At 41.5% G+C, this 26,272-nt stretch overlaps 1 protein-coding gene across 7 annotated transcripts; it reads left to right on the top strand.

The window, feature by feature from the left end:
- The first annotated feature begins 64 nt into the window (after positions 1 to 64).
- Positions 65 to 24,420, top strand: TM2D1 (TM2 domain containing 1). 7 transcript variants are annotated; one of them, XR_013922441.1, is made up of 8 exons: positions 65 to 370; positions 1,915 to 1,988; positions 4,257 to 4,365; positions 8,468 to 8,559; positions 11,640 to 11,713; positions 12,951 to 13,069; positions 18,055 to 18,220; positions 24,338 to 24,420. XR_013922441.1 is itself a non-coding variant. In XM_080348906.1 (7 exons), the coding sequence occupies exons 1-6, from the start codon at positions 213 to 215 to the stop codon at positions 13,059 to 13,061; spliced, it is 618 nt and encodes a 205-aa protein (XP_080205032.1). In that variant the 5' UTR covers positions 65 to 212; the 3' UTR covers positions 13,062 to 13,069; positions 18,055 to 19,373. The 7 variants fall into 7 exon arrangements, 5 of the variants coding, with proteins under 5 accessions (XP_080205032.1, XP_080205033.1, XP_080205034.1 ...); XR_013922442.1 differs by lacking the exon at positions 24,338 to 24,420 and adding an exon at positions 18,562 to 19,373; XM_080348906.1 differs by lacking the exon at positions 24,338 to 24,420 and having other exon boundaries at positions 18,055 to 19,373.
- Positions 24,421 to 26,272: the final 1,852 nt, after the last annotated feature.

Genomic DNA, 26,272 nt, shown 5'->3' with positions numbered 1-26,272 from the left:
AGTAGGGGCACGCTCTGCCCTCAGCGCTGACTGTGCGCTGCCTCAGGAGCCATATTTGTTGAGGTCAACCTCCCCCAAGCTAAAAATCTCCAACCAGCCCACAAACAACTCGCAGGGTTCCCTCCCCGCAGGCAGGGTGGCCTTTCCCCGCGGCAGGGGCCGCTCCTCCCTGCAGCGCCACTGAGTCAGCTGACAGCAGGGGCGGTTCCATCATGGCCGCCCAGGCGGGGCGGCTGCCGGCGGGGCTGGAGCGGCGCAGCGGCGTGGTGGAGGCCCGGATCCTGCTTCTCCTCTGCTTCGCAGGCGCCGCCGTGGAGGGAGCGGCGGGCACGGAGCCGCCGCTCAAGTGCGATGAGCTGAGGCTGGGGCAATATCCTCCGGAGCGGGACTGGGGTGGGCGGTGGGACTCGGTTGCTATGGCGATGTGGCCCGGGAGGGTGGAGGGACGCGGGTTCGGTTCCCCTGAGAGGAGGCAGCTCGTCCAGCCGCCCCAGTGGGGTTGGAGATAGTGGGGGAGAGGCCCATGGCAGGACCGGGGAGCCCCGGGGTGACAGAGGCCTTGAGTCAAGAGCCCTGAGGCGGATCTTCAAACAGAAATAAATTTAACAGGAGAGTCAATTACACTGTTAAGCACTGGGGAGCTCTGGGCATCATCCTCCATAAGTGCTCCAGAGACTGGATGCTCTTGCATTGTTTATATTCACATAATTATTACATGTCAATTACAATTTTTGAAAATTTTGACATACAATACATCTATGTTAAGGAATAGTTTATTATGTTCATTATAATTGTGTAGTTTCTTATGTACAATGCATCTATTAATTACTAGTTGAATATGAACTAAGCATTCTGCTTCTAAACAATGTATTACTTAATCTTCTGTCTCTCTCTTGCCATCCGGAAGGATCTAAAATTTGAAAAATATCTGCTTGTTTTTCAGATGGTCAGAAAGCATTTATCATGTCAATTGGTTAATAATGGGTACATCTTTTATAACTCAATCCCAGTATACATTAATTAAGCAGCTTCTCATCAGTCTCAGCTGAAAGGAGCAGGAGAGGGCACATCTACAGTGGCCTAGGTTTATTTTGGGGGTGGTACAGTGTGTTTGCGGGTTTGGGGTATCCCCCATTTTCAAAGAGAAAACCCCATGGGATGAGAGACCCCTGTCCTCTGCCTCTCTACCTTCTTTTTTTTTTTTGCAGGACACTCGAGTGGGACTGATGGTTTTGCAAAATGTTGAGTGTTCCTCCACAGCCTGCAGGAGCAGGCACAGGAGTTGGGCGCTCACTTCGAGCCTCCCAGCTCTCTGAAGGCATCAGGCCTTCACCAGAAAATGTTTGTTGATAGTAGCTGACAGCTATTGATGTAGCTGCAGATGAAAAGTGTCAGGAAGACACATCTTGGAAAAGTGAACTTCATCTGCTTTACTTGGCCACGGGAGTTCAGACCCCTGGAAATTAGTTTCTGCTCAGGTTCTTTCTAGTTGGAATTCCTGGCATTTCAGATGTTCCTTTTTAGGTGTTCTTTGAGTTTTGTAGGTTTAATATTAACCAAGTGCCTCGATTTAAAGGTGCTCTGATATTAAAATAAGGGTAGAAGACTAGGTTAGGCATGCTACCTTGTTGTCTTTGAATACAGAGGCCATGACTGATAAATGTGGTAGTTCCTTTAGGTAGTGCTGACTGCAGCACTAATTAAACGTGCAGCTTATGCGATATATTGGTGTATTAAATTGGATTAACAGATTTGCTGTATGGTAATGTGCTATTCCTGTTTTGGGGATGGGTAGGAAGGTAAGCTGCATCAAGGTGCACCTTAAATCCTCAGCATTTGAAGAGGGTGGAATAAATTGCTGTTAAACATGTTGTAGTGTTTGACATGAGAAATGTTTTCCTCAATTACCTGAACGTATGTGTGTGATGAGCCTAAAATAGACAATAGTACCCAAGAACCAATGAATTGTACAAATCATACAGCATATGGTAAGGACTTCTATTTTATTTCTATTTTCCATTTTTAGTGTTCACTGTATGCCTTTTTGTATCTGGTAGATGAGCTTTATAAAACATGGGATTAGTAATATCATTGGCATGAAAACCTAAAACATTTGTGTGGATTGGATGCCTTACTAAAAAAAAAAAAAAACCACATACCATGTCTCTGGTACATTTGTAAGTGAGGTTTCTGGTAAATCTCTTCAATGTATGTTCTATGCTCTAGGCTCTGTCCTGCACTACTGTGATTAAAACAAACCATTCCTGTCATGCTGAGCTTTGCATACACTTATTAAAAGAATTGACATGTGACAGAACAGCCTTCAAAATCTTATATTTTTTTAAATTATTTTTAAGGAAACATGGTGCTGTCCATCATTATGAGTTTTTGGTACCACGAGGCTCTGTTTTGATAGCAGTTACATTTATTTTGATGTTAACTTCTGATGGACTTTGGAGTACAACAGAAAAATGCTTAAATTGATCACTTGGTTTACTGCACATATTTAGTTTTTCTGATGTTCTTGGGCATTGAAATAAATGGTCTCTGTATAAGCTAATAGCACAACAGTTTTGCTTTATGTGCAGTTAATGTTTAAAATGCATGTATGTGCTTGTTTTCCTTCAGATTTTAGTTTTCCATAAATATTGAATAATTTTCTTTAACAGGATGCTCAGGGATAGTGAAGGTTTTCCAAATACTTCAGAGACTGGATGAAAGTGCTATACAAAATAGATCCTTTTTTTAAAGTTATTCAGTCCTTTACGTCATCTTTGACATCATATCCTCCCTGATTATAAATCTTCAGTCAGTGAGCAGAAAGAATATTCTGTAGTTTGAGACTGATCGCAACTGGAACTGTTAGTTGTCTAACCAGTTACCATGTGATTGTATTTAATACACTATACATTTGAACAGGAGATAAACTTCAGGGTGGGAAAAGTTGCTAAATTCATTAGTGTTATTTTCTGTGTCTGTGTAGAGTATTTTACACACATAGCAGCTTTTACATTCTCCCAACTGTATTTGAGTCACTTTTCATTTCAGTATTATCTGAGTAATAAAAAGATAATCTTCTGGCTCGTGCTGGAAGCACTGTCATTTCTGGACATCTTTCTGGGATCCATCACCCAAATAGGGGTCTAATTCAAAGCATCCAAGTAGCCTCATTGAGTAGCAGATTTCTAGTCTTACAGGTGTGACATTGACAGGAAAAATGTGGTGCTTCCTATATCAATATGCTTAAACTGCTGTGGGTTTTTTCTAAATAAAACACTGCTTTCTTTGCCTTTTTTTTTTTTTCTTCAAGGAAGGATGCAACTTTTTTGTAATTGTCTGCAATTATGCACATTGATGAGTAACATCCATGTAGCCTATAACAGTTAAGGCCAGACATAGCTTGTATTTTTTGGCTGTTACTGATGGCGTGAATTTCTTTTTTTCTGTTTTTTGATCCCTATGCATAGATATTAAAAAAAAAAAAAAAAAAAATCCTAGTCCTCTTGCCTGTAGGTGTTATTGGAAAATCTGGAAAGAAATGTTGAACCTGGCTTGGTGTTTTATTGGAACCAACCAACAGGACTCATAAATGCTGAAAACTGATAGAAAGTGGGTAAAGTACTGGGATTTTTCCCTTTAAAACAACAGACTTCAGCATTGGTGAGTGACTAACATTCTGCTGATACATTGCAAACTTTCAGCAGATGTAACTTTCTGTTGTGAATTCCACTTTAGTTCTCTCAAGAGCCAAGCCTTAGCTTAGATTAACAGAATAATTTGGGTTGAAAGAGACCTGAGGAGGTCCTGTATTCCAGCCTCCTGCTCCAAGTGGCATTGGCACTGAATTGAGACCAGGTTGCTCAGGGCTTTGTCAGATCTTGAAAACCTCCAAGGATGGTGATCACACCAACCTCTCTGTGCAACTTGTTCCAGAATTTGACTGTTCTCATGATTAAAATGTTTTCTGTATGTCAGGTTCAGATTTCCCATTGACTTATAATGGAGCCAAAATGGAAATTGCAACAGAATTAGGGCAGCAATTAGGTTTGTATGTTTTGCTTAATATGTATCATGCAAAAAGACAAGTTAGTCATAGGACTGGCTTCAGAACTTTATTTTTTTAAAGTTGTGTCTGCGTGTGCTGCATATCAAGAAGGTGGCACAGTATAGCTTCATTTCTGTATTTCACTTCTTAGAAAAACACTACGGTACACAATCTGTTACAGCTTAATTTCACATAATTTTTGTGTCCTCAGTTCAGTGTCTGCCAGCACCAAATATTACTTGCAAAGATCACCTTGGCATAGAAAAAGTCTTTACAGGACAAGAAGTTGGATTTTACAAGCCTATTGCGTGCCGCAACGTGTAAGTACACTGTGGTTTTTTGTAATAACTCGTCTTTGTTTTTACATTGAAGTTTTTCTAAAATAGTGTGATGTGTTGACGGAAGGAAAAAGTAAGGCAGAATCATACACATGTTGCCCAGTACTTAAGCCTCTAATAAACACTGTAAGTGGTATAAGGATACCACATGCATGTTTATAAGTAAATCTGTCTCTGCCTTGGATGCTTTTCTTTGTTTGGTTATGTTTGTGTCTTTGCTTTACCTTAGTATTTCAGTTAATACTTTACCTTGACAAAATTTTGCCCCAAATGCTAAGGCTACGTTTCACATATGCTTAAAATCAGCACAGGTGCTGAAAGGGGCTGTCTGGGACACCTCTCCAGCCCTTTCCCCACTGCCTTGGATCCATTCCTCAGTTTGAGTCACAGAACAGTCGCTCTCAGTGCTGGTGCCAGCATGGGGCTGAGGACAGCAGAAGGATAAGAGACTGGAGCGGGGTGGACTGGGCTGGTCTGTGGCAATAATGCTTTGTGCCAGTTTAAATTGTGCCTGTCGCTGCGGCTGAAGTTCTAGCATGCATGAATAGTGGGGGAGTTTAAGTCTCTTTCCGGTTTCTCAAAAAATCTCTTTTAGAGGAGCTGTTCTCTATTTTTAAACAACCATTGTATTTAATCAAATCCTCTGTGTGTTTTAAGAGCCTGTTTCTGAAACATGAAAATGATGGGCCTAGTTTTTCTAAAGCACCTTGTGAGCAATGGAGAGCTCTGGATACCAATGAATGTTCCAACTGGCCAGTGCTAATGATCGGCAAACACCTGTCGTTGCCATTTGTTTCTCCTTTTTGTGGATTCATGCAGGAGCCTTTCTCTTTTCTCCTACCAGAATCTTTGGAAATTAAAGCTCCAGTAATATTTGCTGGTTATTCCTTATCATACTAGTGGACAAATAACTCTGATGTGATACTTACTGCTCAATAATTTGCCTAACTCAGAAGTACAGCTCTGCCTCTTAGTTTCGTAAATATTTTCTCTGTATTTAGCCTTCTCAATAGTCAAAGCTCAGCAAATTGAAGAAAACATATTATTACATCTAATCAAATTTAAATGCTAGCAAACTAGACTTCAGTCACATTTTTGTCCAGAAACAATTGTGTTTCAGCCCCATCTGTGATGGGTACGGAGAATATGGTGAGCCATACTAGTTTAATAAAATTACTTGGTCTTTGAATTAGACAGTAATTCTTATGTTTGTAGTTTTTTGGATAGATGGTTTTTGGTTTAATATATTTTATAGGAGCATTTTTTAAATGTTGATTTTATTTACATTTATTAATTGAAAAACAAATCTGTGTAGGCTGAAAAGCAGTGTCCTTTTTATGATGTCTATTACTTGATGGTGGAAGAGGACCCTTCATGGGCTTGCTGAAAATTCCAGTAAAATTCAACTGAATGTAGGAAGATGTATGTGAGCATGCCCTTGATAAAGCCCCAAAGCCAGTTAAAAATGGCAGCATGATTAATACTGCCATCCTTCTTATGTTTAAAAAGTGATCTAATCACTGTGCATTTTTGGCCTTTTCTAGGCATTTTGAATGTTATCTGAGTGTTAGAAACATCATTTTAAGCAGGAATCTCCAGGTTGGTATTATAAGAATAGGTCTGCCCTTTCTGCTGCTTTAGGGAGATTTCCCAGCATCTTCTCTGAGTTTTGATGGAAACTGTAACTGTCCTCTGGCAGAAATAACTGCACAGAAAAATTGGTTTGAGAAGGCATCTTGCCAGAGCAGGATTGTCCCTACAGCGTGGGGACAGCAGGTTCATCTCTAGCCCTCGCTTTTGGAAGGAGCAAATCAGCAAAGTATCCTTAGCCAAAACTGTGATTTAACAGCAGCCCAGACAACAGTTGTGGGATCCAGTTGTCTTAGAAAAAGACCAAGAGATGTTGTATGTTTGTATGCATGGGTATGTTCAAGTTGCTCCTAGGACTAGTTCAAGGAAGAGCTTGTAAACGCCAATAAGGTTACTCCAGCAAAGAAGTACTGAGAGTCAGGATTGCTTTGGCTTGCTTTTAATTTGATGGTTTGGTAGTAGATATTTTTCCAAATTCTAGAATGCCCCAAATTGGTACTCTATCCTGTATTTTGCTTAGTATGCGCAGGCCCTGATTCTGCCCATTGTTCAAGCATTGCCGCTCCAGGCAAGCAGCCCGTAGATCGTTACCCTGTGACATGCATGACATTCTGTGTGGACAGATCTTTATGCAGCGCTAAGAGACCCTGGAGGAGCCCAGAAGCCACTGTGGCTGACAGCAGTACCAGCGTATTATCAACTGGCGTGGGGGAGCTGGAAGAAAAAGTTTGTAACGTGGCGGCTGGAAGAAACATATGCAGAGAAAAATAAAGATTGGATGAGGCTGAGAAGCAAGAAAAATCAGAAGAGCAACTTAATATAAATTCCATCTTTTATCCAGTTGCAGAAATCACAGTTTGAATGCCTAGGATGTGTTATTTTGCTACTTGCTGATTCAGTCTTCAGCATGTACACATGAGTAGATGCAGCCTCGGTACAGTATTAATGTGCTTCCCCTTCATACTAGATTTCTTCTGCCCTTCATTTTGATGTTGACCAGGCTGCACAATGTTCTGCTTTTAAAAGCATCTCATTGCATAGGCAAGCGCTCAGTTTCTTACTGGTTTTGATCAGGAGCATCTCAAACTAAACTATGTTCACACCTTGTATGTAAGAGCTCTTTTTATGCTTTAGAGTCCTTGGAGGGTTGTTGACACTTTGTAGTTGATAAACAATGTCCAACAGCTTACCTCAACTTGCAAATAAAACCATTAGTGTTCTGTACAGTGGAAACAAGACTGTTCTAAAGATGATAATTTATGTTACATTAGGTTCCAGGAATGCCCAGTACGTTGCTAATAAGCACTAAGTAACAAATATTGAGGTAAGAGTCATGATTTAATCACTTAATGTTTCAAAATCAGTAAATCTAGATTATAAGCAAAAAGGTAGATCTTTATTTGGCCTTGAAAGTGCTTATTAAAGGTGCTTGGACCTTTCTCAGCTACTGTATTTGTGAAACTCTGTTTTATTCAGCTGTCAACCAAGATTTTAGTTTGGGTTTATTAGATAATTGCTGGCACATAGTAGTACACGTATCAGAACAGTAAATTATTGAATATTTTTAAAGTTCTAATTACATTTGGGTTTGCTTTCCTTTGCAGAAGTTATCTGTTCGCCAATGCAGCAAAGGATGCAGCAGGTTCTATTATGGGCAGCTCTGTGTTTCCAGCTCTCTTATTACTGTAAAGGTCCCATCAACAGTGACAAGGTTCCAGGTGTTTAAGTGGCCACATCACTCCAGCTGTTGGCAATAATGGTGCCAATGAGGCTAAATCTCAAAAAACCTTTTATATCTGTTTATTTTGTATGGCTAACCATGGGATGCTTCAAGGATAGAGTACATCTCTACCCTTGTGCATCTTTGTACCACCGGCAGTTCTTTTCATTTGTGAGTTTTTCCCTTTAGAGTGTAGTCAGTGGGTACATGACTTGCCCTTTTTGTTGAATCCTTCCTGCAGCTTCTTCAGCTGGTGGCCACGGTTCATTTCTCCTTCGGATCTCATTGCAGTTCCTGTCTCTGTTGACATCCCACCTGTCTGTCCTGTTCCTCTCAATTTGCCCGTGTGTGAGACTAATGCCTACAGACAGTACACATGCACCTCTCAGCTTTCTAGGCTTGTCTCGGTAGGGCTGAACTGTTAGAAAGTGCTCTGTAAAACTAGGAATGTGTCAGCAACTGAATTGTGTCTCTGTTGAGAAGGAATCATGATTTAGTTTCAGAATAATCTGTATTCTGCAAGAGTATACTTGAGTTGCAACAGCTGAGATTGCTTTATGGAGGATGCCTACCCGGTTTGAAAGCCTAACATTATCAATTCTGTGTCCGTTAATTGAAGATAAATAACAAGGCTGTGTTGTTTTGGGGGTTTGTGGTTGTTTTTTTTTTTTTTTAAGCTGAAGCAGCAGGCAAATGAGTCACTACTTTAATTTTCAAAAGTACAAGTGAATGTATTTTGCAGTCATTGTCTACATTGCTTGTTTCTTTTGGCAGAAATGGATACTCCTACAAAGTGGCCGTGGCTCTGTCCTTGTTTCTTGGGTGGTTGGGAGCAGATAGGTTTTACCTAGGCTATCCTGCATTAGGTAAGTTTATTTCTTATTTTTTGTTTGAGGTAAAGCTTATTGTTATGACTGAGTTGTATGTGTATATTTATATTTTGAGTAATGAAGGCTGACAGTCATGGTTTTAATGTTTACAACTAGAATCCTTACTTTATTGTCAAGTAAGATAAAATCCTGCATTATCCTCAGCCTGCTATTTTGCTGGAGTGGGTGGTGACGAATGGATATATAATTGTCCAAAAGATAAAATCCTAATAAGCAACAATGATTATTGCTATTCATAGTTTTGCTTTCCATTTGCTTAGCATTGATGTTTACCACAGCGTTCTTTGTGAGGCACTGAAACAGAAGTGTTTTTGACTGGTGTGCCAGCTACTTTAAATGATACTTGATTTTACCAGGAAAAGATTGGAGAAACTTTACAGTAAATCTAGTGTTCTGGGATATGGAATTTATTCTGGAAAACGCATACTTTCAATATAGCTCATAGTATCAGTAACAGTTCTGCAGAAGCTGGGACAATTAACAGGACCTACCTCTGGTTGGTGTTTTTGGAACTTGATTCCCAGGGTGATGGTGCCACTGGCTCTTAAATAATGGAAATACCTCGGCATGTTAGAACTGCTTTCACCAGCTTTGCTTCTGAGCTGGACAAATGGAGTAAATTTGAGTCTAGATAGCATGGAGCAATGAATTGGAAAAAGCTATGCATGTTACTGTCACTTCAGCTAGGAATTTTGAGTTTCTGCCCATTAAATGCAAACCCTTGTTATTTTTAATAACATTATCTGTCCTTCTTGATAAGCTTGTGTTAAGATCTGGGTCTTTATTTCCTTGAGATTCTATAATTAGCACTTTGTCCATCAGTTTCATGAACAGATACATTTTTGGAAGTAGTCAATAAGGTCCACCTTTGTTAAACCATTGGATTTGGAATAATAATTTGCAGTAATTATTTTGTAATGTATTGTAGTAGTATAGATTTATAAATCCTCCGTTCTTATATAGAAGTTCTTTATGACTTGTGCTTTTTAGTTCAACTGGAATATACTTGTAGCCACTAACCAAAGTGGAAAGACTTAAAATTAAATTCTTGCAGAGTTAAGTTTTTAAGCTTTTGGAAGGTAAAGAAGACAAAAGCAAATAGACAAGAGTAGAAATTCTTTTTTAAATCAATAAGTTGGATTCCTTCACAGTGGTTGGTTGGGGATTTTTCAGGTCATCCGTGCCTTGGCAAAAAATGGTAAAGAAAGATAATAGCATTGAAATATTTTTTTGCAAGTGTAATGAAGACTGTAAATGCTTTTTGGTTTATTTCTTTCCTTCTCTTGCTTTAAGAGAACACAAATACAAACAAGCTATTGAATATGAAGAAACCAGGAAGGCAACCTCTTCCTCTCCCACACACTGTGAACTAAACCATAAGTTATTCCTGCGTAAGAACACTATTTTTTCCCTCCATGCTTCAGAGCAGTTTATTTTCTCAGTGTGATCTGCTTGTGGGGAGGGAAGTGAGGAGGAGCTGAAAAATCCACTTTACACTGCACTCCAGAAACATACGCCGGGTTCATAAACAGTTTTTCTATGTCCAGTAATATAACGGAACAGCCAGTTACTCAGGTAAACTGGAGCTGCTGCTGGAACCAGCAATGGTAAGGGGTCAAGACCAGAGCTTAAGAGGAGATGATATAAGGAGCGTCACAAATAAATATCTTAAATGATGACTGCACTCAATGCAGATAATGATGAAGTAAACTGTTCACCAGAGTTTGTTATTTAATCATCCTGTTGTTTCCTAAGGCTGACATTTCTTTAGGTGACTGTTTCCTCACGTTTTGTTGCTGATCCCCAGGCTGACTGCACCTGCCTGCTGCAAGTCTCCTGCATCAGCTGCTGGGAATAAGTTGTTTTAAACAATTATATACTTAGGTTTTTGCACATTTTAAGTGGCATCACTTTAGTTGTAATACACTCATAGGCTTTTCTTCTAATCCACTGAAAGTCTGCCCTGATATTACTCTTTCATCTTTGTGGTCATTAGGTGTATTTTCCCTGTTCTGACTACTATGTGGTTCAATGGAGAGATTAAAAATTGTCAGCCTGGAGTTTATAAATCAGGGCAGTTTCATCTTCTCAACCCTGGGAGCTTTATCCAGAGGGTGGGATGCTCCTCCCACACCTGATATGCAGTTACTGTCCCCTTGGCTCCATCCGCAGCCTCAGGACCAGGGGATGGAGAGGAGGTGGTTTGTGGCACACGCTCCTGCTTCGGAGAGAAGGGGGAGCACAGATATTCTATATATTGTATTTCTTACTATGTATATAGTACTCATTGTATTATATCGATTGTACAAGAAGCTGCTGCTATTTAAACAAAATAAATAAACATTTTAAGACAGTCTCCTTCTTCTGAAGGCATTTTCCAAATGAAGTCTGCCTTGCATGGCAACTTCCAATGAAACATTTATCTGTTAGTTGCTATCCCCGTATATTTTCTATTAATCTTTCATTTATTCGTACAAAAAATAACATTTTTGAATACCAGTTAAAAAGCGTTTATATATATGTATATTGAAAATAAATTCCTATTTCAGCAAAACATAAAAATGATACAAAAGATGGTTCTCCAAAGTAGCACATTCTAGAAATTAAATCAGTATGTGCTGCAGCTCATGAGATGGTAGAAAGTCTCTTTCTATTCATAAATAATTTTGCAGCTCAAGTTGGGATTTTTTCTGTCTGTGCCTCAGTTAAAGAATGGAAAATTTTCAGTAACTTGATTGTCAGCTTCTGCCTTTTCTTGTTTAAAAATATTTGTCTGATTAAAAAAAAAATCACTAATGTTTAAAATCTTTGAAGTATATTCAGGCTGTAGAAATATGAATATGCACTTTGGTTTTTTTCCCTGATAATTCAAGATCTTTAACTTAAGGTCTGTTTCTAAAAAAAAAACCAAAAATATGTGTATATATGCATTTTTTTTTTTAATATACATTTTCTTGGAGGGGATGAGGAGTTGGGATGCGACTGCCACCAGAAACCTATGGACTTCCTAGTGGCTGTCTTAAAGCTACAGTTACATTTTATTTTTTCTTTTTTAGGTTTGTTAAAGTTCTGCACCGTAGGATTCTGTGGAATTGGTAGCTTAATTGATTTCATACTTATTTCAATGCAGGTAAGTCAGGGCTTTCAAAACAAGATACAAATCTGTGTTTGTTGAAGCTTTCATTTGATTGCCAATTCTTTGTTAGCATTTTAGCCTTAAGAACCTTGGCATATTGAAAAATCAAGGCATTTGGTTTGTCTCTGTGGATGACGTTGTAGAATATGGATACAAAATATCAATGTATTTGTGGTTTGAACTAAAAATTAGATTAGCCATCCATAAGTACTTGTAACGAATAACTCGGAAGCTATAGCACCAAAAATTCAGTTTGTCAGAACCTATGAGCTCCTTGTGTGACACAAAGTGTTGGACTTGGCATGACGTGTCCTGCCGTCCCTAGAATCCTGTGTTTGCCTGTGCTTTATAGGACGGAGCGCATCACCTGGCATGTCCCCGCAGCGTGCAGGAGGAAAGATGTTGCCACTTTTGTTTCTGCCTCTCCTCCAAATACAAGTCCCACGTCACCTGCGAGCTGTAACTGTAGGATTCACAATGTTTAAATCCCCAGCTGGGGTGATGTCTTGTGACATCATGAAAGTGCCAAATTGTCTTATTTGACATTGCATCCATTTAGCGTGAATGACAAATTGCCTATGATGGACTTAAAATGCATTGCGGGTACAGAAATTGTTTACGTGGTTTTATAGAAGAATATTTTTGAAGTATGCATATTTGTATATGTGTCTTTTAAAGTAAATGCATTCTGAAATTTCTTTCTATGCTATCAAAATTATCTTGGCTCAGATCACTTACAGACACAGTTGAGAGTATCTTTCATCTCTCCTTACTCATCTCCCTGGTGACCCCACATCAATTTATGATTTCCAGAACAAAAAAAGCCATGATCTTCACTCCTCTCCATTCCTTACCTGTGCAGTATTTCAAAGACACTTGTCATCAACATAATTCTCTCCTGCCTGCCCTCCTTTGTTCAAGAAAAGAGGTTTGGAGCCCCCTCATTTGTTAGCCTGATTTTTTTTGTGACTCAAATCCTCATCAGCTTAACCCAGCACCAGCGCCTGGCTGTGTAATTTGGTTGATTAGAAGCCCTAGGGACATGTTCCTTCTGAGACAGTGCTCGCTAAAATAGTTATACTACAGCATAACTTCAAAATAAATCTAGTTTCTGTTTGACTAATTAAGCATGACTAATTTTATGATGGGAAAATTAGCAGTAATTGAGACATTAGCACAAAGTGTATGTTTCGCTTCATATTGAAAAGTCTTGGTTCTTTCTCCCTTGTAGATCGTTGGACCTTCAGATGGCTCCAGTTACATTATAGATTACTATGGAGCCAGGCTCACGCGACTCACAATTACCAACGCAACCTTCAGGAAAATGCAGACCTATCCTTAACCCTGGCAGTAAGTGTCACAAATGGAGAGGTGCATTTTGTTTTTACAGATGGACCCAGTTGTCCACTGAAACTGCTGATGACTTTTTAATTAGACTGTGTCAGAACTGAATATGAAATGTACATTGAACAAAGATAAAATATGAAAGTTCATCAAGTGAGTGTGTTTATCTCAAAGATGCCAAGTTTCTTTAAAGCCTACATTAAGACTGGTGCACAGAAAGCTTTGTAAACCTATTTTTTTCCAATTCAGTGTTATGTGAGATGTCATGTTATGAGAGTAAACCACAAGTAATACTTTGTGCTTAACATCAGTTCTTTCCTTCACACAAGAAAGATGTATTTTTGGAATACTTGCTCACGTGCATGTTACTTGTGGGTTGAAAGAGACAAGAACACTCTTTCAACTTGGTTCCCTTGCCTGATACTTGTTGTAGCTCCCTTTTTTCTTTCTTTCACTGACTCCTTTTTGTTCATATTAGTTTTCCTTCCTGAGATACTTTCAAAAACAGCCAGGAAGTGGATGGGAAATAAGTGTTCGAGTCAAATAAAATCCCATGGTAAAGACAATTCTGTGACTTGTCTGCTTTTTAGGTTTTAATCCCGAAGCTAATAATATACCTTTGAAAATAGGAAGATACTATGGGTATTATAATAATAAAAAAATATCCTTGGACACACAAGATCACATGAGAATTCATTCTAGGATGTATCCCTGTGTACAAATAACAGAGGGCTTGGCTTATTGATTTCAGCAGTCCATCTTGTGCTTCGTTATTTGTAAAATAATACAGGAGCTATTTTGTGTGAATCAGACAAAAATATGATGAATTATAAGGTCCATCAGATAGTTTGTTAATCCCAGAAACCAAGTAGCCAGCAGAAAGAAGGGCTAGATATTCCAAGTAACAGTGTTTCCGTAGAAATGGAAGATGTGTGTCAGCCTTCCAGGAAACGACAGCTGCTGTGGGATTCTTTCATCCTGCTTCTCTGGTTCGTGATGCTGGTCCATGCTCTCATCAGAACCGCACTGCTTTGTCACGCAGTCAGAATGAAGCCACAGGTGACAAAGGAGCAATATTTTAGCAAAATTTTTTCTCTTCCCTTTAGATGGCATTCAACTTGATCGTCTGTCTTCTGCTAACAACTTTCCACTTCTTTCACAGCCGTCTGCTTTGTCTGTAAAGCCTTTTGGAAATTAGTGCCACAGACAGTGTAACCTTTGGAACTGGGCTGCTGTTGGAATGATGTTCTATATCTGAACATGCATCTCATTGTTTCTCTGCGCTGTGTAGTTGCCCGGCTGAGGTGTAGAGAGGGTTAACTGAGTGAGCAGATCGTGCTGCAGGGCCAGGAGAGAGTTAGTGAGGTCTTTGTTTTCATCTTGTAATTGTCAGATATGGCATGTTTACCATAAGGGCTGCGAAAAGTGTGATGCAAGATGTAAAGCTGTCCCACTGTGTTAATAATAAATTGGCGACAGTAATATTTATCGAAATGTCTGTCCTATGATGATTTTCTGTGTTGCCGCCTGCTTTAGCATTCTCCTGTCGATCAAGTTGTCCATCCGAGTGTTTGTGTAGTTGTGATTGCTCTGACTGCACTGGAATAATCTTCTGTCTGGATTGTTTTCCCCCAAACAGTTGCAAAGCAATAAAACTCATTAGACTATGAGTCCGTGTCATCCTCCTGCCGCATTCCCAGATAAAATGATATTTGCTGGCCTTGCAGATAGTGAGGAATCCTTTTAACATTCCTACAAGACAGAGAAGTATTATTCTGTATCTGTAAAAAATAAAGAACATAAAAAGTAAAGCCCAGAGTTCAAAAAAATAATTTGAAGTGCCAAGCCTTTAAAAACCTGTATAAAGCTGTTCACTCAAGATGCTGCAGATCCAAGCCATGAGTTAAATCCAAATCTTCCCTAAGTACCAGTGCAGTTCAGTTATGCACAAATGACTCCATAAACTTGTCCTTTTGGTTTTTTTTAACTGCCCATTCTAGGATTTTCTGCTATGTGCTTAACCATGATCTGAGAGAGCAGTAGCTGGTAGGAGCATTCAGCTCTGGGCACTTTGTGTTTACTCACACAGTGCAAAAGGAGTTGTACTCTAGGAGTGCTCAATGTACTAATGAATTACTCTGGATTGTATTTGTTTAGTTGCATCAACTTGTGCATCTTTCACTTGTGTTTAGAGCTTGTTTTCCAAAAGACCAGATTTAGAGATATTTTAGAACAATCTCTCTGACTAGTTATTCCTCCTGCGATTTAAATCACAACTCTGCTATGGCAACTCCTATGACAGTATTTTGTTACCCTCACCGCTTCCCTCTCCACCACCACCCACTACTTACTACATGAAGATCTCACTTCTGCTTTCAGGACCTGATAACACCTTAAAATGTTAGGTTTTATTATGTTTCCAAAGATGTATTTCTGTATGTCTGCCAGTAAAACTTCTCAGCTCCACAGGAAGGTCTTTGTGTTTGAAATGCTCTGTTAGAATTTTTTTGGAGAACATCTGTTGTCACCCCATCAAGAATTGTTTCCTTTGTTCCTCAAGAGTATATTCAGTTAGATTTGCTTACACAGCTATGTCTATTTGGTCTTCTTGTGTCTCTTCTCAGTGTTTTGTGGGGTTTTTTTCAGTTTTAGATTCATTAGGTGTTTAGTCCATTTCTGTACCAAGAGCCTGTCCTGTTGCTTGCTCTGCAGTTTTCAAACCTGTTTCCTCCAGAAAATGGTGTTGAATACAGTAAGGTAGGGTGCTTAAGCACCCAGCTGGGGAAATGCCAAGGATGAGATTTTGCAGGCATCTATGCATTTCCATTGCCTTATAGGATTGTCACTAATTGTGCGATTGCCTATTAATTCCTTAATACATCATACAGTCTTTCAAACTCATTGCTAACTACTTTGACACTTTCATTATTATAAATGGTGACTATATGGCTTCTTTAAGAAATGCATCATTTTAATTCATTTAAATCATGCATTTTAACCAGCTACTGTATTCTGGGTTCAACCTGCATCAGAGTCTGCCAGGAGGTGAAGCACGAGAGATTATTCCGTTTGCATCTCCTGCCTGGATCTGAGGAGAAAAAAAATACCTTAACTTTAAGCATATGCTTAAGTGTTTTGCTAGACTGAAATTTGATCAAGACTCTTTCCACTTTCTTCTTGTCAATCCATCTGTGTTACCTAGAGAACCTCGCTAATCTGTATGAATTACAAGAGAAAATGGCATTCTGTATGGAAACCTTAGTGCTGACAGTGTGAATGGCTGATAATATTTGATATGGTGACAATATTTTTCACCTCAAAGCTGCTTTTTGCTTACATTTGTTCATAGATCAGCTCTGTTCATGCATCAGGTACCTTTGGTCATCCTGATACAAGTTCTCACGTACCTCTAGGAGGAGTTGGACTCTCCAGAGCTGCATCAAGTATGTAGAAATGTCAGAGCACCATATCAGGGAATCTTTTATGTGTATGAAGCAAAGACACTTTGGGAAGCAGTGGATGACACTAAGAGGGAGTTGTAGGCTTCGGTTTCTGCAGAAAGTATGTCTGAAACTTAAAACCGTGTTGTCTCTTTGCCTTCTGCTTCCTGAAGGTGGAGCCAAACCCCCTATCAGATCTCCGAATCTTCTGAAGTTGCTCCTTATCGTGCAGCAAAGACTGAGCACTCGGGTATTTTTCCTTGCACGACAGAGAAGTCTGGAAAGTGGATGTGAGGAGTCTGTCTGACCAAGATGCGTTTTGCGCTGTGTTCACTCTCTAGGCCTAAAACTGTAGCGAAGGAAAAGAAATAAAAGAATAAAAAAGGCAGTCTCAATGTTGTTTATACCCGTGTGAGAAAGATCTAGTTTCATAAACTATATAAACAAAAGAAACGTAAACAAAAAATGTTGAAAAAATACTACTTGTCTCAAACACCAACTCAGGATTTCTGATTCTTACTCTTTGTGCTTCATTAGAATCTCGAGCATACTCATGCTCTGATAATTCTCCATTACATGTTTGAATGGCTGCTTTCAAGACTGCAGTGCTCTCTCAGAGAAGCGCAGTTCTCAGGCGCTGCAGATGCGTATGACACAGCAGAATTTTAGGCAGTATAAAAATTATAAAGATCAGTTTCCATTACTGTAATTACTGTATAAATCCTATATTTAAGAGGCTTAGAACAGGCCTATTTAACCTTGGTTTGAGCTGAGGCTTGGTCCAAGTCTGCTAAGTTGAACACCAAATTATTTTTCTTTTTTTTTTTTTTTCTCTTTTCTCTGCAGCATCGTAACTTAGTGGGGAGCGGGGTGGGGAGGGAGATGGATCCAGCACAGCCTCTGCACTCTGACAAGGTGGTGGCTGTAATTTGGCAATATACCTGTCCCCAACCAACAGCAAGACCAAATGAGATGTACGTTTTGTTACATCTGAAAAGTATCGTTTCTCTCCTTGGAACCTGTGGCTGCTCCTCTACCCTAGCTGTGCTCTGGAGCAGGTGTGGGAGACGGCTCGGAGGCAGATGATCCACAGAGCGCAACTAGAAGTGCTTGGGTTAACAGGCAGATCCTACACTGTTCGGAGGGCTGTAGCAGTGATTCCTGGTTTTGGGGGGATTTTTTTTGTGTGCCATTTGCACCCCTTCAGTGAAAGCAAAGGTGTTGGCTGCCCTGGTGCTTCACCTTGGGGTAGCTGAGATGCCTGGAGCTGCCTCCAGCTGCCTTTGCAGTTGTGAAGTACTCAAAGCTGAGAAAGGAGTTGGCAGCTCCACGTGCGGAGGTTGGGGATCTCTTGCTCCATCGCTTAAGCATGCCAGACTCCTAGCTGTAGGCCAGGGAGCAGCTTTGATATGGATAGCCATCCCTTGCTCAAAAGAAAGTCTGGTGCAGCATTTTCCATGTCATGAACCTGTTCTGCAGTGGGTGCTTTGCCCCCGAGTCAGTAGAGCCGTAGGAATGAATTTATTCATGTATTCTGTTTCCTTTATGCAGAGTCTTCTTCAAAGTTCCTTGGGTTTACCATGGGGAAAACATGGTGAGAACATGTAAGAGGAGCTTGCTGCCTGCGAAGAACTGGCGGAGTGTTCACCTTGAGCCTGAGGAGACTGCCCACCATATGGATTGTGTTGGCAGAGGCAGCAGCCTGGGGAATGCAGAGGTGGGGGGTAATTTTTAAGGCTTTCGTTCCATGGTCCCATTGATTATAACCCTATTAAGAGGATGATGCATGTGACTTTAAAGTTATTTTGTTAACTAAGTGTAAGCAATGGATGTGTCATGCTAACAAACACAATTGCTGGTGTGTCTAATACAGTGTGCAAGTACAGTACAGTGAATTTAAAAGGTGGTGGTAATCTAAGAATGTTAAAAGGGAAATGTGTGCCTGGGGGGGCGTGGGGGCTGGGGAGAAAAACGACTTACTTGACATTCACTGTCTTCCTCCCAGCTCCTTTGCTAAAGTAGGAACAGAATCGGAACAAAAAAATGTTTGTTTTACAGCTGTACCAAGTTACGGCGTGGACTCGTGCTCCCCCCCTCCTCTCCCACTTGCATCAAGTACATCCTGTACTTTTGGCAACATGTTGACTGGATATTTAAAAGCTGTGAACTGTTCTGAAAGTTTCACATACTGGGTTATGGGCCATGTGTGTTTGATCAAAATTCAATTACTGCACTGTACCATGCTTGGAAACCTATCATCCCAAGTTATGAAGTATGACGAAATAGGCTAATCTAATTGGTTCAGTATGGGAGCAGTATCAACCAAGCTTGTTATGATAAATAGCTTCCTGTGTTAAAGGTTCTCTAGAGCTTAAGTATCTTGGCTCACCTCCCTCTACAAAATAAGAATAGTGTTCCCTGGGAACAGTTACATCACTGTCCCTCTCCTACATTCACAATTAAAGGTTTGTGGATTTTTTTTTCGCCTTGCTATTCACTGAATAGATAAACCGTGGCTGTCTACCCCGTTCCCCACCTCCTTCTCCTTCCCCTTTCCTCAGGTTCGCTCGTGTCGTGCTGACCGTGACTCTGCCTGTTCTATTTCAGGGCTAGGTAAGGCAAGCTTGCCAAAACCCAGCCTGGGCTGGAGGCTGGGCTTTGTGCGCTGGTGTGTCAGTACATATGACAAGTCTGTTTGTACAAGGAGTTGGAATTTTTGACGTTAAGTTAAACGTGGAAGCACTTTAATCTTTCTAAGCATCTAATAAAGGAACTTACGTATAGTGAATTTTGTACCTGTGGATGTGCTATTATCTTCTTGAAACGGAAATCTTAGTAGTTAAACGCAAATCCAGCATGCAAGTGTTGGATTATGACTAGGGAAGGGCTCTGTTCTAAGCCTGGATTTGTAGTCACTAAATTTGTAACTAAGACAGTGAGCTGTCTGCCATGAGATGATACTGGCTTCATGATTTTATCTGGTCCATCTTTGGCAAGAAGTGCTTAGCTCGGATTTTGATGTGACAGTAATAGACAGTGTCAAGGAAAAAAAAACACCACAGAAAAGTGGCTCCTTATGCTCTGGTGATCCAATTTTTTTCCTTTCTTGAACCGCACTCCCATGTGCCTCCTAACTCAGAGATCCCCTTCAGGCAAAATAGTTCTGTGATGATCGTTTTACAGAGACATAACATAGGCCTGATATTGCAAGGACCTATAACATTGGTGAAATTTCTCCTAATAATAAAGATATTCACTTATTTAAGGCTTGGTAGAATGAGTCCTTATGTAAGTGAGTCTTCGTATTGGCCCCAAGACTGCCTAATACCTGGATTAAGCCTGCATGGTGATTAATGCCTATTTACTATATCTGTTATCCCACTGCATTTTGCTCTTCAGCCTTGATTAAGCCCTTTGCTTTACCATTTAAAATGTCCTGCTTAACCTTCTGCTTACAAACGTACATTGTGCTGAGGTCTGCATTTTTAACTAGAACAAGTTCTACCATAAATAATAGCATTTAATTTTAAAGTGCAACAGCTACAGTCAGTCCTTGATTAAATGACAAAGAACAGCAATAGCAAATGGGAACACAGAGTTTTTCACAACAAATGTCTGCGTCCACGTAAGAGAAAAAAATATACCTTCCTGCTGCTGATTAGCACTTTCTGTGCAGTTCTTTGTTTTGCATGTTTAGAGAAAATTATTACCAAAAGAGCCTAAACAGTGACTCTCCGCAATTTCCCCAAATATCTTTTGAAGGAGATAAACTAGATTAATCTCCCTTTATAAAGTTCCCACAAGAAAGCTCAGAGACACAGGAGCTTTACCTTCAAAAATAGAATGTGACTGTAGGCACTTATGCTAATCTCTTTTTTGGCAAATCAGCTTTTTTTGTATTGAATCTTGCTTGATTGAATAGCACTGGATCTGCCAGAGTAAATGCTATTATCAATGTACAGTAATTAAGGAAATAGTCCTTGTCACTCCAACAGTGACCAGGCAGTGCCTTCTGTAATAAAGTTAAATGATAAATAAATTTCTTCAGGGTGTAGATCCTGGACTGGGGGAGCTCTTGACATGCAGTAAAATAGCGCAGCGTAGAATTGCAGGTGATGGGGAAAAGTATAATGCCCGTGGAATTCATGCTAAACACACGTTTGATGCTAAATGTCTAAATAGATGCTCAGCCTAAAACACATAATTGTTTAATTTGTCATGTAATTTCCTGACTCTGGGCAGTTGAGCATCTCCCAGTCTCCACCCTTAAAAAATGTGTGTGAGGGAGAGGAGGGGGGAGACCCTTCCATCATTCCCCAACTTCAAAGATCTTTTCCCCCTTCAGGCATCAGCCTGCACAAACGATAAACCTTGCCTTAAGATCAGCAGAGCCGGGCTCTGCCAAATCCATTTGGGGAGAGAATTTCAGTAAAAAGGACTTGTCATTCCTTCCCCCGCCCTCCCGCTTCACTTGAAACTTTACAGCCTAGAAGTACTTGGGTGAATCGCAATTGTTCCTGCAGCACCCAAAGAGAGAAATTCCCCAAGGAGAGAAAGAGAGAGAAAAACCCTTTGGACGTCTTTGGTATTATAACCTTATCGCATGCACCAAGAAATGTAAAATGTAGTCAAGTAGGGTAATTCTCAGATACCAGAAATGCTGTTTAATAAGCAGAGAGCCCTGATCTGCTGCTGGAGTTTTCTCAGCTCCAGCCCCACGTGGAGATCGTTGCAGTAAAACCGCTCTGGCCTGAGACATGCTGAGCTCTGCACTGGGTAGCAGAGATCTTTGTGTCCAGCGGCAGTATGTGCAGAAGATATGTTGTTCAATGGGCAATAAATAACAAGGGAAGATATTTAATCAAGTGTGCCGGGAAACACTGCTCACGTTAAAATACACACATTTTAAAAGATAGGTCTGGGGAAGCGAATGCTTGAAGGGACGTGAGGGAAAGGTGCAAGAGTCCATAGTGAGGCTGCTAAATTTCATCCTACTCCTTGTACGACACGCGCAGAAAGATTCTGGCCTCTATTCTGATTTTCCCCAGCAGCCTATGTCTTATCTAAACGCTGTATAATAATTTTCATATTTCATGAATCTGGCAGTTTTGCTTGTGTGTACGTTACGGGGGATTTTAACATTCCCTGCAACACTCTGTTTTAATGCATTGACATTCTGCAGGCTGGGCATTGTAACCTCGCCGTTAAATCTTTGACACAATGAAGTGTCTTCTAAATAAAATAATTCAGAGGGATCGATCCAGTGAACTTCAGGGTGCACCTTTTCAATTATTTCGTAAAGATGGCAGTGTTTTGTGCATATTGAGCGCTAGATTTGTGGGACTGGTAGGGAGCGGAGTCACGTCTCGTGAACGGACCTGAGCTCCGCGCCAGCAGCATCTCCCAGGAACGCGGGAGGGGAACGAGCGCACGAGCCCTTCCCGAGCTTCCCGCACCGCTCCGAACTTGGCTTTCCTGGATCCCGGCCTCTTTTCCATCGTACATAAAACATTAATGTCCTATATGTTGTTCCAAAAGATTTATTTATTTTTTTACATACCCCTATGTGGACCTTCAGGACTGGCTGTTTGAATCTGAGCAGAACTGCTCTGGTTAGAATTCAAAAAAGGAAAAAAAAAATGACAGCCCAGGCGGCGGGATTTTTAATTGAGGCATGCCAAATACCACAGGCAGATGCTTTTTCATCCTGTAGCTCCTGGATACGCGGTCTACTTTTCGGTTTCAAGGACAAAGGAAACACTTATCCAATTAGATGAGGCATGAGATTGTGACATACGGGCTCTTTCCTTCAATAAAAAAAAAAGTTGGAAAAAGATATTTGACCCTAAGTCAATAAGTGCTATTAAAATAATGAATACTCCATAAATCCAACTGTATATACAGCCCGTGCTCAGAGCTGTGCTGGTTTTGTCGCTGAGGAAGCCGCGAGACCGCCCAGGCTAGAGCCCCACGCAACTCACTTGTCCAAATCTCATTTCGAGGGCCTTACTTTTAAAACAGGATCTACAAAAGTGTAAGCCAATTAAACCGCCAGGCAGACTTGTGCTATCTTCTCCCGGCTGACGTCTCTATCGAGTCAGCCTGGGTGATATCAAACATGATCTGGTTGTCAGAACAGCTGAATTTCCTCCACACACTCAGCAACAGCAAGGGAACCTCTCGCTCCTCTCCCAAGGCTCGCAGGAGCAAATTTTTTCCTAGAAATGCTGTGTGCCTAAGGAAACACAGCTTTTATCTGCTGTCGGGAGGAAATGGTTAATGATTTATCCATGTTGCACCTGAATCTGAAGCGTTCTAGAAGCACACTTGAATTTCTGCATGAGGAGCATCACACGTCCTTGTCGGAAGCTGGATGTGTCAGGGTCTGTGGCGTTTCGCTCCCTGTATCTGGAGACAGGGGCAATGGTTAAACTTCTGAATAAGTACAGCTCTTCTGTTTCCAGCCTCAGAGCCGTGATGTGTTTGCTTTAGTCTTCATAGTTTACCAAGCAGCTGGAACTGCTGACTGGCAAGTGCGGTGAGTTTCTGATCCTCCAGAAGAGCGAGGAGCTTCCTCCCTCCTCCACCTATTGTTCATACAGTTTGCTTTGCAGAAATTGTTGAAATTAGTGTTATCAACGCTGCATGGAGGACTCAAGTCTCAGGTGCTGAGAATGAATGTTGCCTGTTTAATGACATCAGTTTACGATGTGATCTGCTCTCTGTCCTTCTTAACATAGTGTTGCTTCAAGTGAAATTGCCAGTCTCTCCTCAAACCAAAGTGGCGCATGGGGCTGATGTTCCTCCTGCTGCCCGCAGAGCTGGTAGTACCCAAAACACCTCTGAGCCTCCCTTGAACCCCAAAGGTCATTGAGACCACTGGGAGCTGAGATCAATGGTGTGGCTTTACTTTAGGCTCTACTGCCTTAGGCCAGCTCAGTGCTCTCCACAATGAGCTAAAACTTCATATAATCACATCCCTATTGCTCCCATTGCTTTTAAGAGAGCTTGTACAAAACTCTATTTCTGCAATTTGCACGCCCCTATCACCATCCAGAAAACAGTGAGGTGGGGAAGAAACACCATGAATTTTCATCACATGGGTATTTCTGGCACAATTTACATCATGACTATGTCCCTGATGAGGAGGAGCAATAAATACCCTCTGCAGAGCTCAGATTGCAATGGATGGGAGAGGAAACAGCGGCCCGAAGGGTGTCACATTCTGGAAACCTGACCTGGAAAGAAGGATCCACAATTAATGAGATGGGTAAGAGAGTCTTTGGGTCTTAGCCCTTTGATTATCATAAGAAGAAAGCGGGTGCCAAATAGTTTTAAAACATCCCATGTGTTATCGATGATTTTTCTGTTGAGAGGAAGAATTCAAAGGGCTGCTATTGGCATTCTGGGCAGAGAGGGAGCGGATCCATAGCGTGGCTCTCAATAAATACATTGCTGCAGTAAACTTCTTCAGCTCTTTGCAATTCACATCTGATCTCTGCTGACCTTTTTCTTTTTTTTCTCCTAATTAAACCTTTAGCTTGCAAATGAGCCATTTCCTACCTCAAACTGCTATATGGCAAAGGAGGAAATTCTACCTGCGATTTATAGGAGTTGCCAGTGACCTGTCTATCACAACCTTTTCTAATTGATCTCTCTTTGAATTAAATTTGACCAAGTGCTTTCTCTTAGGTGAAAGAAGATAAGACTATCCTTAAAAGCAAAGCCAGGTGTGACATGGTGGCTGGAAGATAACGATCCATTTTGTGCAGGTAGTGAAGATGATGAAGGCCAACTGCCTCCAGCACCCAAAACTTCTGCTTTTCTCATGCAGCTCTTTTCCCAGAGCGGTGTTTGTCTGGAGAAGCTGGTTTTGAAGGGATGTGCGTGGGGGCTGACTCAGACTGCGGAGGGAATACAAGCCTGCCTGTGCTCCTGCCCTGGTTTTGGAGCTGGATGATCAGCCAGGTTGCTCATGCCCATGGTCTTCTTCCAGCAGCCTTTGAAGTCCCTTTCCAGTGAACCATCCAAGAAGAAATCCCCCAAATTATGAACCAGCCGTGCCTCCACGGGTCTGTCTCGTGATGAGGACTTAGAAATTAAATATCTGAGATAACAGCACAATGTTGAACTGCTGACCTCGAGGGCTCAGACATTCCTGGCTGCACTGTGTAGTGCTTGGCGTGTCCAGATGAACCCTCAACCCTCCCCGGCAGGCGAACCGTGGGAGTTTGGCGGGGGCAGCGGGGATGGACCCTTCGCTTGGCTGGATGGCAAGAAGCCGGAGCTGCACCAGCCAGCAGTGACACAAACAGAGTTAAATCAGTCGAGTCCATTAAAAAATCATGAGCCTCACGTCAAAATCCTATTCATAAGTCTATTTTATCTGATTTTCCTTCACCTCCCAGCTCCAGAGTGTGCATTTTCAAGCCTTGTGTCCGTAGCTGAAATGATTAAAAGTTTCCTTTAGCGGGAAGCCAGGAGGCTTCATCTGCACAAGACTCCACATGCTGCTGCTTCCCAAGAGGCCTCAAACATCGCCTGCCCCATAGCACGAGCATCAGCGTTTCCAATGGCATTGAGCGCAAATGCATCCAGGGTGGCCCTTCTGAAATCTCACCGGTAAAATGCTCTTCCTCTCTGGGAACACCAGACATCGTGTTGGGTGTTGCCACCAGCACTGAGAGCAACGGCCAAGCAGCTTCTCCTCTTCCAACCTGCCTTTGGAGAGAAAACAAAAAAACCCCACCCTAAACAACTCCCAAGTGGTGCAAATAAATTCTCTAGAAATAAGAACAATGTCCCCACGCCCCAGGTGTGGGACTGTAAAGGTGGGGGGGGTCACAGCCCAGTGACATGGGCATTCAATCGGGAAAGGCTTCCAGCTAAGAATGTGATGGTAAAATGGCTTTTCCTTCATCCAGGTGGGTCGTGGGAGGGTCTGGCGTGGGGTGCTGAGGGAAGAGGGGTCCTTTAGGGAGATTTATGCGTGGATCTTTGTATTGTCCCTCCTGTCCTTTTTCAATATGGAAAATCAACCCATTTTGCTGCCTGGAAAAACGGAGGCAGCCTGGTAGCCCTGGGACAAGGGAGGTCAGTGGGTTCCCTGCTCAGGTGCATGTTTTCTAAATAAATAACCACCGTGTGCCCTGTCAGGATGTTTTTCAAAAAGCCTCAAACCTTCCCTTTGGGGTCTTGGTGTCACCAGCTGAGAGGTGCCCATGTCCCCTAACCGAGCCCCAGCTGGTTCCTACACAAGTCCCATCAGCAGCCGCCTGAGTTCAGGAGGTGAAAATTTATTAGCTGAAAATAAATCAAAATAAAAAGATCCCCGGCTGCCGCAGTACACGACTCATCCCTCCCGACCCGGGAACAGCAGCCGCAGCCCCGGGCTGGGCTGCACAGCGCCCGGCCAGCCCGGATCTCATCAAATATTAAAGCTTTGGAGGCAAAACGGCCGATGGCAGATCGCTGGACATTAGGAGCAGACGAACGGCGTTGTTCCTCGAGCGGCTGTCCTGGCACCGAGTGCCGGCACACACCGAGCCCAGCACCGGCATGGAGGTGAGGAAAGTTTGCCAAACCACATGAGCAAACTCAGGTGAATATTCCTTTCCTTCCGTCATCTCCTTTCAAGTGCACTGGGGAGAAGGAAAGAAAAGGAGGAGAAATTTCAAACCACCACCACCAAAACAAACCAACCAACAACAAAACCCACACTGGGCAATATCCAGCAAAAGAAGAAAACAGAAAGTGATGAATCGTGGTG

Source organism: Nesoenas mayeri (assembly GCF_963082525.1).
Source record: "Nesoenas mayeri genome assembly, chromosome: 8".
NCBI lineage: Eukaryota > Metazoa > Chordata > Aves > Columbiformes > Columbidae > Nesoenas > Nesoenas mayeri.
Note: the sequence above shows the minus strand (reverse complement) of the source record. Positions and strands in the feature narration are given on the sequence as shown.